Here is a 19219-nt window from a genome sequence, read left to right as displayed (position 1 = left end):
TATAATTTGTAACCTTCTAATTAATATAATGAGTTGTAATAATAGCATACTAGAAAATTTGCCTAATATTATTATCTACCTCATATTATATTATTATTAATAGTATCTTAATGAGTAAGTATATAATTTCGTGAATGATTTTTATACTTTATTTTGATTGTAATGGGCTTTAATAAATCTTTAGATAATGTGACAATTTCCAGTAGAACATTATTTTCATAAACGAATATTTTGTTTTCAGAGGGTGAGAAGTAGACAAAAAATGTAGTATTAAAAGTTACTTTATTTGTAAATGGTATTATGATTCAGAAATGAGAAAGATATAAATGTATTAGAATTTGTTAGAAAATTAGAATCTATGAGTAAAAATAATACAACAGTTGCGTCCAAAATTTTAGTTTATAAATTTACATGAATTATATGTAAACCATTTGCAGGGATAGATAATTTCTTTGAAAAATATTATGTTGGCTATTTATTCAAATATATAAATAAAGGAGATATGCGAACTCTAGGGAGAAAAAAGGCTTAAAATATTTATTACTATTAGTAAAGCTTTGATATTTGATCTAGCTGTAAAACTTTTTTTAATAGCATTTCTATTATTTACATTATTAAATTAAATTGGAAATATTATTTAATCCTATAATAATCTTATGCTTATTGTTGAAGATATATTATTGTTATTCTTGTGTAATAATGAAGTCATAGTTGGATTATAGTCGCCTATTATAAGTATATTTACGTTTATTTATATCCTAGTGTAAATATTCAAATATGTGGTTTATATTCGAGAAAATGAATATAAAGTATAGATGTAATGAACATATCTGTTAAAGAAGACAAATTTTTCATATAACTGATCAATTTCTACTTTTTGTTTAATGATTTAATGTTATTAAAAAAGTTCCTTCTTGCATGAATATAAATTTTATTATACTTCATGGATAATATAAACATATATATTGACACACAAAAATAAAAAAGTATGTATTAGATATTTATTTCGGTTTGTATGGTTCTATAATTATTTTAATAATATAGTGTATTCTTATGAGATAATTTATTATTCTCATATGTTATACTTATATATATGTATTTTTTGTTTCATTGTAATATTAATTACATACAGCTAATTATTCTCAATAAAAGTATGAGTTATATATGAGAAAATTATATGTATATAGGTTTTTACGTAGATTTTTATAATAAAATATATGAGCTCATTTAACTTGATATACAAAATTGCAAATTAATACAAGTTTACAAAAATGAATTAAATAAATATTATATTCTATTTTTATATATAATTAAACTACATATTTGTTTTAATTTTACATAATTAGAATATTAATTTGGTGAATTAAATACGGTAATATAATAATATATTAATATATATAATTTTGTTTTTCTTATAGTAGTAATATTTTATATATGTAAATATATCTGTAAAAAGCTAAGTAATTATTAGAATTAATGGAAATAAATATAAATTTTCTAAACTCATATAAATATGTGCATATTTTTTTATATATACTTATTGTACATATATATATAATTATAATTATTAAAGACTTATATCATTTTAAATATGTGTGAAAATATACATAGTTTTTATGGATAATTACTAATTAGTTTATATTTGTAACGCTTAATTTTATAATAAAATAAAATGAAAAGAAAAGCTATTATTTTTATATATATAATTAATAAATATAGAATGTTTTTTTTGGTTAATTTATTTTTTACTAGATATATTTTAAAAATTATTCTATTTTTCCTTGTAAGCTTCAATTAAATAAGCTTAATGTATATTATTTTGCAAGTAACTGCTTTGGTAATATATATTATGATTAAATATCAATTACGAAATGTCATTCTTTTATATTTAAAGGGAAATGATAATATAAAATTAATATATGTTTTAGCTATCATACAAACGCTTTAAAAGTTAATGTGGTGTAAATGAAATAACACAAGCATATAATTTTACTTGTAAAAGAATACTTAGGACTTAGGAGAAATAAGAAAAGTATACGTATATAAAACTATATGGGGATAATGAAAACATATTTAATTAGTAATCTTATAAATAGTACACATTTAATTTTTTAATAATTTAAAGTATTATTATATATTATTAAAATATATTACCCTAGGAAAATACTATATATATCTGGAGAATTTTATTGCAACATATTTTTTTTTTACTACTAGTAGTATTATATATTTGCTTAAATTAATTTTTAATTATTAACCGCTATATAATTATCTAAAAACTGTTAATACAATATAATATAAAATAATTTTTTTGTAATAAGAAATTTTTATATTATATAAAGGTACTATTTTTTCACATTTTTTCTTAAGAATGTCTATTATATAATGTATTATTATAAAATAATATATGCCTTTTTTCTAAATTTTTCTATTGAAAAATTAACAAATCTTTTATATTCAAAAATGTTTTTCTATCCTCCTTATTTATATTCTAAATTTGGACGTTCTATTACTTTTGTAAAACTTGAATCCTATTAATATTTGTGAAATTATAGAATTATCTAAAATAGTTTTATACTAACTTTATTCTTACCTTTGTTTTTATTAATATTACTATTATTTTAAGATATATTATTATTTATCTAAATATATGTATATTTAGCTTTTTAAAGAAAAAAAATTATGGTATTTATAAATTTAAAAATTTTTCATTAAATAACTATCAATCGGATGTAGATACAAGTTATAATATTGTAAAATCATTATACAAAAATGTGTAGCTCACTTGTATAGTACTTTTAAAAATATATATAAATTAATAAAATTTTTTATAACTATAAATTTAATTTTATTAATATATAATAGTTAATAATAGTAAAATAATAAGTATTTTTTTATAAATGTATAGCAATATACATTTTATAAAATAAACGAATCATCGTATTCTTCATATTCCTTTTGTGTAATGTTTAATATCATAATTAATTTAATTTCGCTATGAAAGGAAACTTCTCTAAAAATATGTATAAAATTGAAGTTATTATTTTTCAACATTGTAAAAATTACTAGTTAGTTTCTGAGTATTTATTAGTATATATTTTTTTCATGTTATACTTTTATTTGCATAAATTAAAAGTATTTATAGCTGATTAAATAATTTTTAATTTTGTCATAAATTATATAATCCACTTAATATGTTTTTTTTTTTATGAAAAAAGATTAATAAAAAGAATTTATATTCTCTCAATATTAAATAAATATTTTAAATATTTTAAGAGTATATATATTAGCTTTATTTAAATTATTTTATTATTTTATTTTTTTTGTTTTTTTTACATATTATAACAAAAAATTATGTATAATTAAAATATTGCAAACTTTTTTTCTATACATTTTATTACATATTTTATTATATGAGCTACAATTTTTTTATAGATAATGAATGTAACAAGGTTTTAATCATATTTTTATTGTAAATAAAAAAATTTGAATATTTTTTCAGTAAATTCAGAAATTATATCATGTATAATGCAAAAATTTAAATAATAAGGAAAAATTTATATATAAGAATAAGCTTACATTTAATAATGAACGAATCAGAGAGTATGAGGCACTTAAGATAAGCAAAATAAAAAAAATAAAAAAAAGGAGCATTTAATAAAATAAAGCTCCTATTAAATAACAGATTTATAAATGAAATATTTTACAGACATGATATTAAGTTTAAAATTTTTTTATTCCTATTATTGTAATTATGCCCAAAATATGGTTATCTGCTAATCATTAATTTTATAAAAGAAAATAAATTTTTTACAATGTGAGAAATCTTAAGAATGCAAATATTTATGTAAGAGTAATTTACTCTTTTTTATAAAAATGGATTAATAATAATAAATATCATAATTAAAATTATAACAGCTAAGAGTAATCTGTATACATATATAACTGTTTGAATAAATGAATAGTATATAATTAGATATGTTATGAAAAGTATCATAGAGATACACCATAATAAATTGGATCTATAATGATTTATTTAAAAATATTACCATTGGGAATAAGTAATAATTTTAATGAAAATATATGAAAATAATATTTACTGATTCTATTGTATACATAAAAAAATAAAATTACAAAATATAAAACTAATAAAAATTAATATATTAATATATTAATATTTTCCAAATATAATATATTCATTGCAATAATTGTGATAATCAAAGATAATGAAGTTTTCTTTTGTTTGTAATACGATATAAAACACAAAGAACAATTTAATAAATATATTTATAATTCCATTAATTTAATAATGTCAAAAAATTGTAATAAACTTTTTATAATAAAAGTAGATAATAAATGAAATATATTTTTTTATTACTAATATATTTAAAGAATTTTTTGCGTTATAAGCTTTCTTTTGAGACACAAGAACTATGCAAAACTTGCTTTATCGTCATTATATGTTATATACATTTATATCATTATTTTTAAATGTAACATAATAATTAAAAATTTAGTGTAATCTAAATAAATATATCTTTAAAAAATAAATTTTATATAACAGGATATTATATTCATCAACTGATAAATATAATTATAATAACATAATTTCTATTATTTCTGGTAGTTTTATAAAAATATTAATGAATAACCGTTAATAAAAGTAATAATATGATTGTATATATATTAATATTTTTAATTAAAATTTTGTGAAAATAAATTTAACAATTTAATTTTTCTAATTATTAAAATGTCATATTCTGATAACGTAATATAGAGAGATATTTAAGGTATATAGAATATATAAGAGCAGTAAGCCTTTATATATAGAGTTAATTGAACATTAAGAATTTTATGTTAATATTCAATGTTAATATACTGAAATTATTGATATTAAGTGTTCTAATAGTATTTAAATATGTAAATTTTTTTGCATAATATAAAAAAATTCTGCATTCAAATCATATTTACCTAATTTTAAAATTTACATTAATATCATAAGTGATTAAACTAAAAGAGAGTTTTATCATGACAATGGAGCTATATATATGTGTAAATAGTAGTTGCATAAGTTAGATAATAATTTTTTACAATAATAATGAAAAAACATTTTAATCAATAATATATTTTTAAGTATGCTAAATGATAAAATTGTATTCATTTTTTTATGAAATATTTTATGTATATGTATATTAGACGAAACGTTAAAATTATGATATGTAGTTATAATTTCTATCTTTTTAATATGTGAGAAAATTATAAAATATTATAATTTCTTTTCTTTTATTATATAACCTTATCTATTGTTGCTGTTATGTCAAATATTTTTATGTTACATTTTCATAAGAATAGTTATATTATTATAATATATATATTATAAAATTTAAAGAACATTTCCTAGTAAATAATATATTTTCATATTTTTAAATTTTTTAAAAAAATCTATGAAAATTATGAATATATTATGTATTTATTTATATAATATATAAATATATATACTTTTACAATGTTTTTTATTTCCCTATTTTGAATATCCAAAACTGAAGACATATTTGAGAATGTCCGGTGTATTGCAGGTTCACAACTTAAATTGTGATTTATACATAGTTAATCGAATATACTTTTTCTTATGAACTATATTAATAAAAGTATTCTGAGATATAAGTTTTTTCTAATTACATAAAAATTCTTTTTTTTTTTATTATATCTTAGGAAAGTTTTATACAATCAGTACCATCGAACAGATATTATAGAACAAATTTTGAGTCAAATGTCGATTACTGCTCATGGTTTGATGAGAAGAGAGAATTTTCAGAAACAAGATCTAAATTAAATAGTTATGAAAAAATTAGAAATGTTGCAGATAAGCTTATGAATGCTTTATGTCATGTAGCTTTTACTTTAGAAGGCAAGAAATGTAATGAACAATGTCATAATTTGTACTATTGGTTAGGAAATAAATTATTATTAAATAAATTAGGGGAAAATTCATTTTCTGTAGTTATTGGAATACTACAGGATGTTTCAAATATTATTCGTGAACCTGGTAAATGCAAATGTGATTTTTTTAAAAATATTAATACGAAAGATTTTGAAAAAATGAAGATTGTGCATGATTATTGTAAAGATCACGAGGAGATTAAAAATACTTTGGAACTAAATAAGAAAGCATGTGATAGTAAATTTAATGAATATCTTGTTAAAGCTACTGGTGAATATGAAAAAATTTATGAATGTACACAAGGAAATGCTGAATCATATTGTAAAGAACTTAAAAAGCATGTTCCTAGTTGTTTTGAAAAAAAGTTATCTCATTTGAACTGTGAAATAAAGCAAGTGCCCGCAGAAAACCTAGGTACAAGTCATTATAACACTACTATTCTTGACCCAGAATATGTAATTAATGTATCTGCCTTTAGTTCATCTCAAATTTTTCTGTTCTTTGTTCTACCCTTTATTGGCATTTTCTTCATTGGCTTCGTACTATATAAAGTAATTATTAACATTATTTATAAAATTAAATATCTTAATTTACTTGCATTTATATTTGTTTAATAGATAAACAAATAAAAAATAAATATAAAATAATTATTATATAATGATCTTGTATATATCTTCTGAATAATAGTTTACTCCAATTGTATTATGGATACATACTAAAGTATTAAAGAAAAAATCAATTAGACGTAATTTGGATGAAATGGATATACTGGAATTAACAGAATACACAAATGAACAAAGAAAATCAAATTTAGGTAGAAAACAACTAAATGTAGCATTCATGCCGCATGAATAATCTTTTACGAAAAGTATATATTAAGTTTACATTAAGAATAATAATTTTAACAAGAATATTTGTTCATATATTCTTCTATTAGAAAAGAAAGAAAAAAAAACGAAAAAAAATACATAAATTAGAACGTCTATATCAGTAGACAGAAAATTATGATATAGCAATTGATATTATAATTTACTGTAAATAAGAATACAATATTGATATATTATCATTGTAAAAAAAGTTATTAAATAAAATATATAGAGAATTAAAATTAATAAAAAAAAAGGAGTGTTAAATTGGAAATTTCCATGCTTTTCGTTCTTTTATTTTATGTATCATTAGTTAAAATGCAATTAAAAATGAATTAAAATATTTGAATTTTTGGAGTTTATTAAAATTAAATATTTTTTACATATAGTAGTATAGTGGAAACACACAACTTAAAGTAGCAAAATCTATAAAAGGAATAGTTAATTCTTTGTAATAGTACATTGTAAATAATTGTTATTATGATAAGAGGAATGTGCACCCTATAATAGAGAACATATATAATGGACCAGTAGTACAATAAATAATATACAATAAAATAAATGATTATATATATTATAAATTCTAAAATATATTCTAATTTTGGAAATAGCATATTCTATTAAATTAAATGAAATAACTTTTTATATGAATATGCAAATATAAGTTTTTCATTAGCTCTTAATTTACATAACATAAATTTACATGGTAAAAATAATAAATATGATTTGTGTAATATTTATTATGAACAATTCTATAAATAAAAGCTACATCTACATAATATTCTTTATATTTTTATATTAAAGAAAAATGTTATGCAAAAATAAAAAAAATCATGATAATAATAACAATTTTATAAGACATCACAGAAAAAAGTGATTTCAGCATTTTCATTGATAAAAATGGTATTCCTAAACATAACATTATAGAAATATCTACTGAATTTAATTATCTGTAATTAATAAAGTTTTTATTTTTTATTATATATAAAATGATGATAAACAAAAAGTTATATAAAATAAAAATGATTAAAAATATTGTATCATTTTTGTAATTTTATATTATATATATATTGTTTCTAAAAAATATATTATATATAGTCAAAATATGAATATATAAGGAAACATATTTGGTCAATATATATATAATGTATTATTAAATTTATTGAAGAAAAATTAAAAGAAAAAGCATAATATTGTAGGGAATAATATATATCAGCGCTATTATAAATGAATAGAATAATTTAATCAAATCAATGATCCCATTAATCTATCTGTGGATGAGAGAAAAAAAAAGTATTACAATTATTTTACAATAAAATTCAAAATAGATGAACTTTGAAATATATATTATCATAGGAAATATATACTGTAAAATTAGGATATTATTAATGTATAAGGCTTAAAAAATTAAAAAAGTATATTATAGAAAAATTGAATTATATATATAAATAAAATAAATTAAGCTTTATATAAATTATGTAATAAAATAGTAAGAAAAGGTAACAAAAGAAATAAAAATAGAAAAATAACTAAAAAATGTTCATTATATATACACCTTAGATCTACAATTTCTTTTTTTCTTTTATAATTTAGTTTTTACAAGAGTAATTTTCCTAGGAAAACTGCTATACATTATCATTATATTATTAAAATAATACATTTAATAAATAATATTTTTATAACTACCTAATACGCTAAATGAATCAAAGAATAAGGAATATAAACTTACAAATATAAATATTACTGTTTTCGAAATTATATTTAATAAAACATCAAATTTATTTTATTTATATTAGTTGTACAAGAGTTACTATTTAATAAATTATTTCAGGAGTATTCATGTATAAATCATGAATGCCTTATTTCAATGTCGTTAATATTTAAAAGAAAAATATTCATACATAAAAAAATTTCCTGAGTTTTAGTAAATTTTTTGTATATAAAATTTTGTATTTTTAAACTGTATTATTTTATACTGTAAATTCTTCCATATAAAATTATGCATTGATTAATGCTATAAACTTAAGTATATCTTCATTCAAATATTAAGTTTTATTTGGAGTAAATGACATAATTATATAAAAATAATAAATGTCTTTAAATTTATATACGATCTTTTTACGTGATATTTATTTTTCTTATAAGTTGTATTCTTAAACTCAAATTAACATAAAGGATTAAGTCCAATATTGTTTTTGGTAATTGTGCGATTTGAATATATAAAAATACATACCCTAGAATATAAAACAGCTTAAATATTTAATTTGTTTTTGCAAACATATAGTTCGAGCTAGAATAATTAAGGTACATATATAGATAAATGAAAGCAAAAAGGTTCACTACATTACAAAAAAACGCTTTAATATATATCTTAGTACATTTTCATTTTTGTGTTACTATTAAATGTTAAAATACTTTAAGCAATTATATTCATTTCCGCAAAATCTATACTTGTGTGTATAAAATAATTATAGTTTATGTTTCAAAATACTGGTAAGAAATTTCAAATATATAAGTATAAACAAAATATTTAGCTATAATATATATAAGAGATCATTAATTTTGACTAATAAAGTATATTACAGATAAATTAAATGATTTATACATTAATGATAATATTAGTGAAGTTAATAAATTGTTGATTTAGTTTAGTTTTACAAAAATTATTAGAATTTCTATGAAAAATTAAATTGAAAACCAAAAATATATAATTAATTTGATATTTTTAACATGTATTATACCAAAAAAAAAGCATGTGTTATGATTAGTAAAACAAGGAAATGTTCGCAAAAAACATATATTTTTAATTTTTTAACACTTTTGTTTCATTGTTGTAAATAATAATTTTTTTATCAATAATAACTACATTTTCCGAAATATAATATTTATAAAATTATAATAATTCCTAGGGAAACTTAAAAATAGTAATTATTCAAGGAACACCTAGAACAATAGCATATACCTATATTTTATACATTGTACATTCTATATAAATTTAATATTTTTTAAAAATTAAAAATAATGAGAAAAAAATTGTTTAATCACTCTATTATGTAATTAAAGTATATGTTGTGAATATATATGAATGAATTGAAATCCTGTAATTTTATTTATCGTTAATTTTTTATAAATAATATCAATAATGTAGTTTTAAAGAATCTTTTAAGTATTTTTTTTTTTAATAAGTAGTAAAATTTTCTATACATTTTAATTTAAAAAAAAAAAATATTAATAAAAATAAAAGAGGTATTTTTTTATTGTTAGAACTGCCTAAAGTGATGTTCATTTTTTCTATATTTTATATATTACAATATTAGAGTCTATAACATGAAACAAAGTATTGAGTTCGCATGTTTTATCAAAATTTTTATGTTTATCATTTTAATTTGGACTTGTCATTTTTACAGTAACATGGTACCATAAACCTTTTTTGAGGGAATTTGTTTTATTCATATTTACATTGTTTATTTTTATTATTTTTTTGGAATGGGAATATTTATCCACTTATGAAATATTCACATTTTTTTTTTTAGAGCAGGTTTAACAAAATTTTGGATGAAAAGCATGGCTCTGATAAAAAACTATATAAACGAATTTATCGATTATTAGGAAAATGTGAAAAGAGTATTTTTGCAAATGTTGGAGATTTAGAATTAAATATACCATATAATACAAAAAGGAAGAATGAAGAAATATTTACAGTTGATAATGAAAAATTTCAGAAAGAAAAAAAAGAAAAATTAGATAGAAGCTTATTATATAAGGAAAAATTGATTAAGCAACTTATGAAAAATAAATGTACCATGCTACATAAATCATATAACCATTATGAAAAAAAAATAATGAATGGACTTGATGACAAAAATTTTTTTAAAAAAATAATGTTAATTAATGATAACGATTACAAAAAATTAAAGCGTAAAAAATACGGGTTACGACTTAGTTTACTGTTATTATTGTTCGTGGTCCTATTAATAATACCTATATTAGATTTATCACTTGGTGGTTTTAACAATCCAGGTTATATATTAATTGCATTATGTAACTTAATAAATACAACATCAACTGATTTTTCGAGTTTACCTCCAGCAGAAGACTCGGCTGATTTATTGCCCTCTATATGTGATCACAGTAATATGACAGCAACATATAAAACCGGTAGTGTTCTGATATATTGTTTACCTATCTTAATATTTGGTGTTATACTTATACTAGGAATTTTTTATTACTATAAAAAAGTTATAAAACTTAAAAAAATTAAGTATTTGAAAGAGTTCAATGAATGGTAAGAAATATGTTTATTTATGTAAAAAACCTTTTAATATTATGTACATCCTATAATATCATTAATGATATATTAAATATCAGTATAATTACTTAAATTTTATATATGAACTTTCATATATGTAGTCCTATTTACACGTAAATGTAAAAAGAAAATGTTTTTTATTTTTTTTGGTAGATATGAATATTTGAACGTTTTTTAATTTGTAATTTAATAGATTCTTTCATATGAATTAATTATCATGCCTTTATATATTTCCGTTTACATTCAAATATAAAAGAAAAATATATATTTCTACATTAAAATATATATGTAACATAGCAATTAATAATATTTTGTTGAATTTGTTTATTAATCTATATATTAACAATAAATAATTCTTTTTTATATTTTTTGTCATTTTCTAGTATAAAAATATAATTTTTTGGAGTTATTAAGAAAACAAATGAATATTTTTAAATGAACCATTTACATGCTTTGTTTTATATATATTAAAAGGAAGTCATTATATTTATTGTATTGATATTTTTTTTTTTTTTTTGTACTTCAAAATAGTATTTTAAATTTCCTTTTTCCTGTTTCTTTTTTTTAATTTTTTAATTTATTCGTTGGAAAAAAAATATTTTTTTAAAAGAAAAGTAAAATAAAGTAAAATTAAGTTAAATTTGAAATTTTTAGAATAATTTATTGCAAACACAATAATTTTATAATTGTTATTATCTGGATTACACTACATATACAACAGAAATAAATGAACATATCGTTTTGGGGGATATAGGTATTATTAAAAAGAACAGTTTTTTTTATTATTTATAATATATAAGAAAAATAATTTTTTGGAAAAAAGATGTTTGTAAAAGACCAAACAAAAACTAATATATTAGCTCTAATAGAGTCATTAAGAATTTATTAAATGATATATTTTTGATAAATCATATTTCTACACTTCCTTATTTCAGATTTACATATATTAAACTGCGTATCAATCTCATAGGTAATTTTTTATTATTTTGACTATTTATAAATCATATTAATTATATGAAACAGTTATACATTAATTTAGCTGTTTCCATTTTCATTATTTTTTTAGTATATTAATATTTTTTCAAATATACATATATGCATACATGATAAATGAGTTAGGGAGATTAATTTGAAAAATATACTTTTAGAAATAATGGTAAAAATTAAATTTAATTAAATATTAAATTTCTTAAAAATATGATATAGAAATATAATGTGTTTTGTTTGTTTTTTAAATATATATATTTTTTTCATAAAATGAATAGTACGTTATATACTGAACTTCCTAAATATATTGTAAACCATAATATAAAGTACCTGTTTAAGTGACAAATAAAAAGTGTGTTATAATTCGAACAACAAAAAAAGTTGTACAAGGTAATTAATACATTAAGTATTACAATTATTGTGTAGTTATAATAATTAATGTTTTATAAAATAAATAACACGTTTCCTCAGAGTGTAATATCTTAGAAATTATAATTAACAATAGGGAAACATGATTATAATTAGAAATTACTATTTTAATATATAAAATATATCAATATATCTATATTCTATACTTTTTATGCTATAAATTAAATGAGTAACCTGAAATAATAATATATAGTATATTTTTATTTTACCTGAAACGTTTCTATAAAAAAAAACGTGTAATTAGTAGACTATATTGAATAATTAACTTATGCATTTTGAATATTTATGAATGAATTAAAAGTATAGTATTTTAAATAAAGTTATTTTTTTATTTATAACGTAAATATTAAAAATTTATCATATATTTTTAAAGGTATTTTATTTTACTTTACATTCTAAAACGTATTTTAGGTATATATATATATATATTATTATCTTTCTAAGAATATATAATAAAAAAAAAAATTAAAAAAATATATACAGTGCGATTTCTGATTGAATGTATAATACTTATTTTAAATATAATTCTTTTTGAATAAATTACAACTTTCGAAAACTATATAATGGATCAAAACATTATATTATTATTTATTAAAATTTTAACGTTTATTCTTTTAACTTGGATATGTAACTTTTATAATGACATGGTATGATAGTATTATTCAAAGGAGTTTTTTTTATTTATATTTTAATTGTTTATTTTTATTAATGCTTTTTTTTAGGATAAAAATATTTTTCTATTTATGTAAAAAATGTTTAAATTTTTTGTTTTTTTCAGAACACTTTAAATAAATATTTGGATGAAAGATGCAGTTTTCGCAGAAAATTAAATTCGAGAAAATATCCATTATTAGCACAATATAAACAGGGGAAGGATCTATGTATTGCAAATTCTAAGGAAGAAATTCCAGGTAATGAAGTCATTAAACAAAATAATATATCTAATAATAAAAAAGGAGCAAACGGAAAACATAAGCAATCCTGTAGAAGTTCACTATATGTTCAGAAATACGGTAAAAATGTTGATCAAAATAAATGTATTATACCTAAAACCAAAAAATATTCGGATTATGAACAAAAAATATTTAAAGAACTTGATTATAATGATTACCTTAAAAATATCAAGATAATTGAAGATAAGGAATATAAAAAAGTAAAACGTAAAAAACTGCGCATACGAATTTCTTTATTTTTTTTATTTATTTTGGTATTGATGATGCCAATATTAGATCTTTTACTAGAAAAACTTGCAACTGGTGGATTGTTGGGTTCATTAGGCTTGTTTTACATAAATAAAGTTGAAGGTGCACATACGATAGGTGGGGTGTTGAGTACATTATTCGCCATAGATTGATGGAGTAATTTACAAAAAACATGTGCAACAACTATTTTTTTTTATTGCGTACCCTTCCTTATATTTGTTCTGATATTTATATTAGGGATGATTTATTATTATAAAAAAGTTATAAAATATGAAAATATTAAATTTAGAAAAAGAATAAATAAGAAGTAATATGTGTTTTCCTGTAAAGATGAATTTAACCTATAGTCATATTTTTAGTGAGATATTTAACAACCATAACAATAACTATTTATATTTTATAAATACACCTAAATATATCAGTATTTTATGGGGAGGCAGTAAAAATGTATGTTCTTATTTCTTTTCCTAATTTGAATTTTTGAATGTTTAATTAATTTTCGATTCGTATTTTAAGCAACGTCTTAAGCGTAAATAAAAATTTAGTATACGTATTTACACCTTCATGTTCAAGTATATTTTATAAAATATATATATGTACTTTAAAATTAATATATAATAGTATAATTCAGATAACTTTGGTGTACTTAGTCACTTTCTATTTAACGAATCCTTTTTTTTTTTTTTTTTGATAAATTTTAAAATGGTAATTCTTTTAGGTCATATTAGAAAATGTATTATTATTTCTAAAATAACAATAAATGTATTTTTTTTTTGTATTTAGCGTATCTATATGAATAATTCTTGTTTTAGTAGTACATATATATATTTTATTTACTCCCAAACAAGAATATTAATATTTATGCTATAAAATACATCTTATGAGAAATATTTTATAAGAGATACTAATTGTAAGAATTTAACAGACATAATGTTTCATATAATCTGCATGTGAAATTATAAATATACAATAAAATATTGTACTTTTAAATTATGCATCATTTATAAATGTCTACACATTTGGGGATTATAAATCAGCACAATGATATGAAGTTTTTAAATAACTCTTATATTATTTTTGTATATAATTGTAGTGTTTACTCATTATTTTACAAATAAGTTGAATTTATATTATAATGAAAATTTACATTTATATAATCTATATATTTTATTTATTTTTTATGTCATTAAAGAAGTAAATTATTGGACAATAATTAAAAAAATATTAATGGATAATTTACAGGATTTCTATGTGATTATACCTTGTTGTGGATTAAATAATGGAAAATTTACATATAATTTCTTAATATGAAATGTGGAACTATTTTCGTATTTTTCTAATATTTATATTAGATATAATGAAGTTCGCATTACATAAGACATTAGTGGTATATTATTTTATACGCTATTTTAGACTACTTAAACAAATTAATATAAAAATCTTAAAATATTATTTTTTACATATTTTTTGTAATTTTAATATATTATTATTTCTATTTATATTAAAAATAGCGTGGAAAAAGACAAATATACATAATAAAAGTATATAAATTAAAACAGATATATGCAGAAATATCATTTAACGAACGATATTAAAAATTGAGATGAATAAATGTTCTAAATTAATAGAAAAATATTTATGAATAAGAAAAAAATATATATAATTATAATATTCTTAAATTTATATATAAAAATTATATGATGAATGGAAATGGAATTACAAAATATTTATACATTAACCTTCAAATTATGATATAATGCTATTGTGAATATAATAATATTCCATATTTAATAATATAAGAGCGAAATAAATAAATATAAAACAGCGCACTAATTATATGAACTGTAAGTTAATAATCTAAAAATGTATATATTAATCTGAAAAATGTATTTAATAAAAAATATTTTTAAAGAGATACTAATTTATTTACAGAGAAAATATTATATTACATTAAATTATACATTTTATTGTGCTTTAAACACTAAATAATTTTTTACTATATTATTAGGAAAAAATTTTTAAATGGTCTATTTTAATACTCTTAATATAAAAGTAATAGTAAATTAAATTTTATTCTTTTTAATTATTACATATATTGAAAAATATACGCAAAAATATTTAATTCTTCAAAAATTAATATATATTTATATTTGATGATGATTACACAGAATTTTTTAATCATTATATTTTAATAGAACATTGTTATATACATAAATAATTGAATTAGTAAATAAATTTTGTATTATTCTTATATTAACATCCTTATTAATTCATTTAAAAAAACTTATCATATAAATAACGGAGAAAGTAGAAAATAGTAAAAGTATTTGCATCGTCTAAAAATATAAATGAAAATAAATATATTTATTTTTTATATATGCAAAATTTTAATTTTAAATGTTCGAATTTTGAAGAATAGGCATATTTAGATTATATATATATATTTTTTTTTAATTTTATTTTAAAAATTCTATGTTTTATTTTTGATAATAAATCAATTACCATCAAAAAATTTTTTTATTTTTGGTTAAAAAAAAGGACAAAAATAAAATAATTGGAGAATTTTAGTAAAAAATGCTTTAAAATACAATTTGAAGAAATTATATTTTAGGAATTGTCTTATTCATTACTAAAATAGATAGTCACTATAATTTTAATGTTTTTTCCTTTTTTGTATTCTTTGAGATTTTACAATTAACTAAAAGTATAAGTAATGTTATATTAGTATATATAATATACTTTATATATGAGAATATTATATAAAGGTTAAATTCAATTTTTAATAAAAAAATAGCATACACAGAAGGCAAAATTAAAAGATATTATGAACATAAAAAAGACTTATACAAATAACGCTTTATATATTTATTAGCCATATTTAGTAATATTACAAATATTATGTATTTGGAAGAGACCAATCATTATACTTTGTCACGCATAATATTTTATCCTATATCTTTATATAGAAAAATATAACACGAAATTTTAAAATATTCATAATTTTTTATAATTTTCAATTCGAAATCTACAATTTCAATATTTACAAATTTTTATAAATGCATATAATATCAGTATATTTAATCTGATATATTTTATGTTTGAATAACTATAAAAATTGATAATAGGAATAATAATAATGATAAAAAAATTTATACTTCATTCTGGATATTATGTAATAAAATATGTTTTATTGGCTCTTCTGTTTTCTACATCATTAATGTTATTATCATTTTAAAATTATATAATTAATACGAAATAAATTTTTTTAATTATTTTTATGAAATTTTTCTTTAATAAGTTATATATAATACATTAATCTCTATATTCATGAATATAATTTATACATATCCATAATATTGTTAAAAAATTTATGTAATAAATTGATTAGGTAATCGCTTTTACAATTAAAATATGCATATACTAGTGAGATAGAAGAATTTGGACGAATAAAGTTTTTAAATTATACATGATGATAAGTGAACAAAATTATAGATTTACTCAGTTATTATATTATATTATATTATATTATATTTTTCTTATTATAAGTACATTTATATAATATATATATGATTTCTATACGCTCTTCTTAATTATGTCATAATAAACGATAAATTAAAGCACTTATATTTACTATAATTATGTGTTTTTCATTGTATATGAACTATTATTAAATAACAAAAAACATTGTTTTTATATTTATTATTATAAATAAATGGTATTTAAAAAATAAATATGAAATAAGTTTATTAGATAAAATACAATTTCATTGTATGAAGTACTGTATTAAAATTTTTTTATAAATATCTATTCATTCTTTAACATATATAAAATAAGCAGTTAATAGAAAAAAATATATAAATATCCTCTTTCCTTACATTTTTATAATAAAATTTGTTATTCATTCCTTCACTATTTAAAAGAATTATTATTAAAAATGTTATGTCCATTTATTTCATTGTTGATAATTAATAAAAAATTCATATTTTAATTTCTTAGACGTCGAAGTAAAAAATGTCAATATTGACAGATTTTTTACATAATATATGAACAACTATATGTGGAAATATTATAATTTCTCATTGTTAATGTATTCACATTTAGCAGAATTTTTTAAAGATGGTTGTAAGTATGAATTTATACATTTAATTTACCTAATAATTTTTATGAACTAATTTGAATATTATAATATATAGTTTATTTAGTATTAATTTCCTAAAATATTTAATATACTTGTATTATCGTGCTTTTATTTCATTTTGCTTTTTTACTTTTGCTTTTCAGAAATTAGAAGCAAGTAAGAAGGATCAAATTTTGATGCACTTTGAAGCTGATGTTGAACTTCATGATTCATCAAAATCATTTACATTATTAAATCCTTTAAAGAATGATAATGAAAATTTATATAAGATTGGTTGTAAGCTTGATCACTATTACAAAAATAAAGAAGTAATAAACGTAATGATAGGCCCAAGTTATAGTGTTAGTGATACTGAGTACTGTGGTTTTTTGAATGAATGGTTAAATAGAGAAAAAATTGATTATATTTCTAGTGGATCCAAATGCGAAGGTAATATAAAATTATGGGAAGAATACATTGAAGTACTTTGGAAACAATTAGAAAAGGATATACAGGATAGTTATTCGTGCAAAAGGAATACAACAATCTATAAATGTTCTATTTCACCTGAGATGAAGACTGCATTATCTGTGGGTTTTACGCTTCTGGGAACTTTTCTGATTACATTTTATTTTTTGTATAAAGTATTATAAGAATTATCGTTAAAAATTATCAAAATTTAGGACAAAAAATATACATAATTTTCAATAAAATAATATTATTCATATATATATATATAACATTTTTCATTCCTTTTTATTTTATATAATAGTTTAGTCCCATTGGACCCCGAATTCACAGTTGTCGAAATAAAAAAAAAAGAATAACGAAGAACATCGTTCTAGAGGAATCATGTGAACTATTAGAAAGATCTTCTAAAAATGTGATTTCACACACAGAAGACGGAAGAATTAGGATAGGTTATCATTCTGCAGGTAATTAGCAATATACATATAATACACAATAAGAGATTTATTTTCATATTGATATAAGGAATGAAAAGGTTATTTCATAAACATTTTTATATGCAGTAAAAATTATAAAAAATAAAATAGTAGACATATAATTAGAACATACAAATATCGTGAAAATAATATTTTATACGTATTAATATAAGATATTAATGTTAATACTATTTTGAACATAATCAAGTACAACAATTTCTATTTTGTTATAGATTAGAACAAAAATTTATGATGAATATATCGTATTTTTTTTAATAAAATATATATTTCCTAAGCGAATTATTGTGAACTATAAATCTATTAATTATATAATTCTGCATAATATTTAACTAAAAAGTTTATGTGACAATTATTCTCATTTTAACATATGGGAAATCCTATCTTTTATATAATCAGATGTTTT

The 19219-nt window shown here is 18.5% G+C and overlaps 4 protein-coding genes across 4 annotated transcripts; all 4 read left to right on the top strand.

Moving 5' to 3' along the window:
• Positions 1 to 5558: 5558 nt before the first annotated feature.
• PmUG01_08013200 (PIR protein) lies at positions 5559 to 6796 on the top strand (the record flags this gene model as incomplete). Its single annotated transcript, XM_029004298.1, has 3 exons — positions 5559 to 5576; positions 5713 to 6492; positions 6629 to 6796. 3 exons carry the CDS (start codon positions 5559 to 5561, stop codon positions 6794 to 6796), a joined length of 966 nt encoding a protein of 321 aa, XP_028861001.1.
• Positions 6797 to 10134: 3338 nt separating this feature from the next.
• PmUG01_08013100 (Plasmodium exported protein, unknown function) lies at positions 10135 to 11096 on the top strand (the record flags this gene model as incomplete). Its single annotated transcript, XM_029004297.1, has 2 exons — positions 10135 to 10221; positions 10341 to 11096. 2 exons carry the CDS (start codon positions 10135 to 10137, stop codon positions 11094 to 11096), a joined length of 843 nt encoding a protein of 280 aa, XP_028861000.1.
• A 1999-nt stretch (positions 11097 to 13095) lies between these two features.
• Positions 13096 to 13886, top strand: PmUG01_08013000 (fam-l protein; the record flags this gene model as incomplete). Its single annotated transcript, XM_029004296.1, has 2 exons — positions 13096 to 13179; positions 13311 to 13886. 2 exons carry the CDS (start codon positions 13096 to 13098, stop codon positions 13884 to 13886), a joined length of 660 nt encoding a protein of 219 aa, XP_028860999.1.
• Positions 13887 to 17850: 3964 nt separating this feature from the next.
• On the top strand, positions 17851 to 18794 carry PmUG01_08012900 (PIR protein; the record flags this gene model as incomplete). Its single annotated transcript, XM_029004295.1, has 3 exons — positions 17851 to 17856; positions 18016 to 18495; positions 18624 to 18794. The coding sequence occupies 3 exons, from the start codon at positions 17851 to 17853 to the stop codon at positions 18792 to 18794; spliced, it is 657 nt and encodes a 218-aa protein (XP_028860998.1).
• Positions 18795 to 19219: the final 425 nt, after the last annotated feature.

Source organism: Plasmodium malariae (genome assembly GCF_900090045.1).
Source record: "Plasmodium malariae genome assembly, chromosome: 8".
Lineage (NCBI taxonomy): Eukaryota > Apicomplexa > Aconoidasida > Haemosporida > Plasmodiidae > Plasmodium > Plasmodium malariae.
Note: the sequence above shows the minus strand (reverse complement) of the source record. Positions and strands in the feature narration are given on the sequence as shown.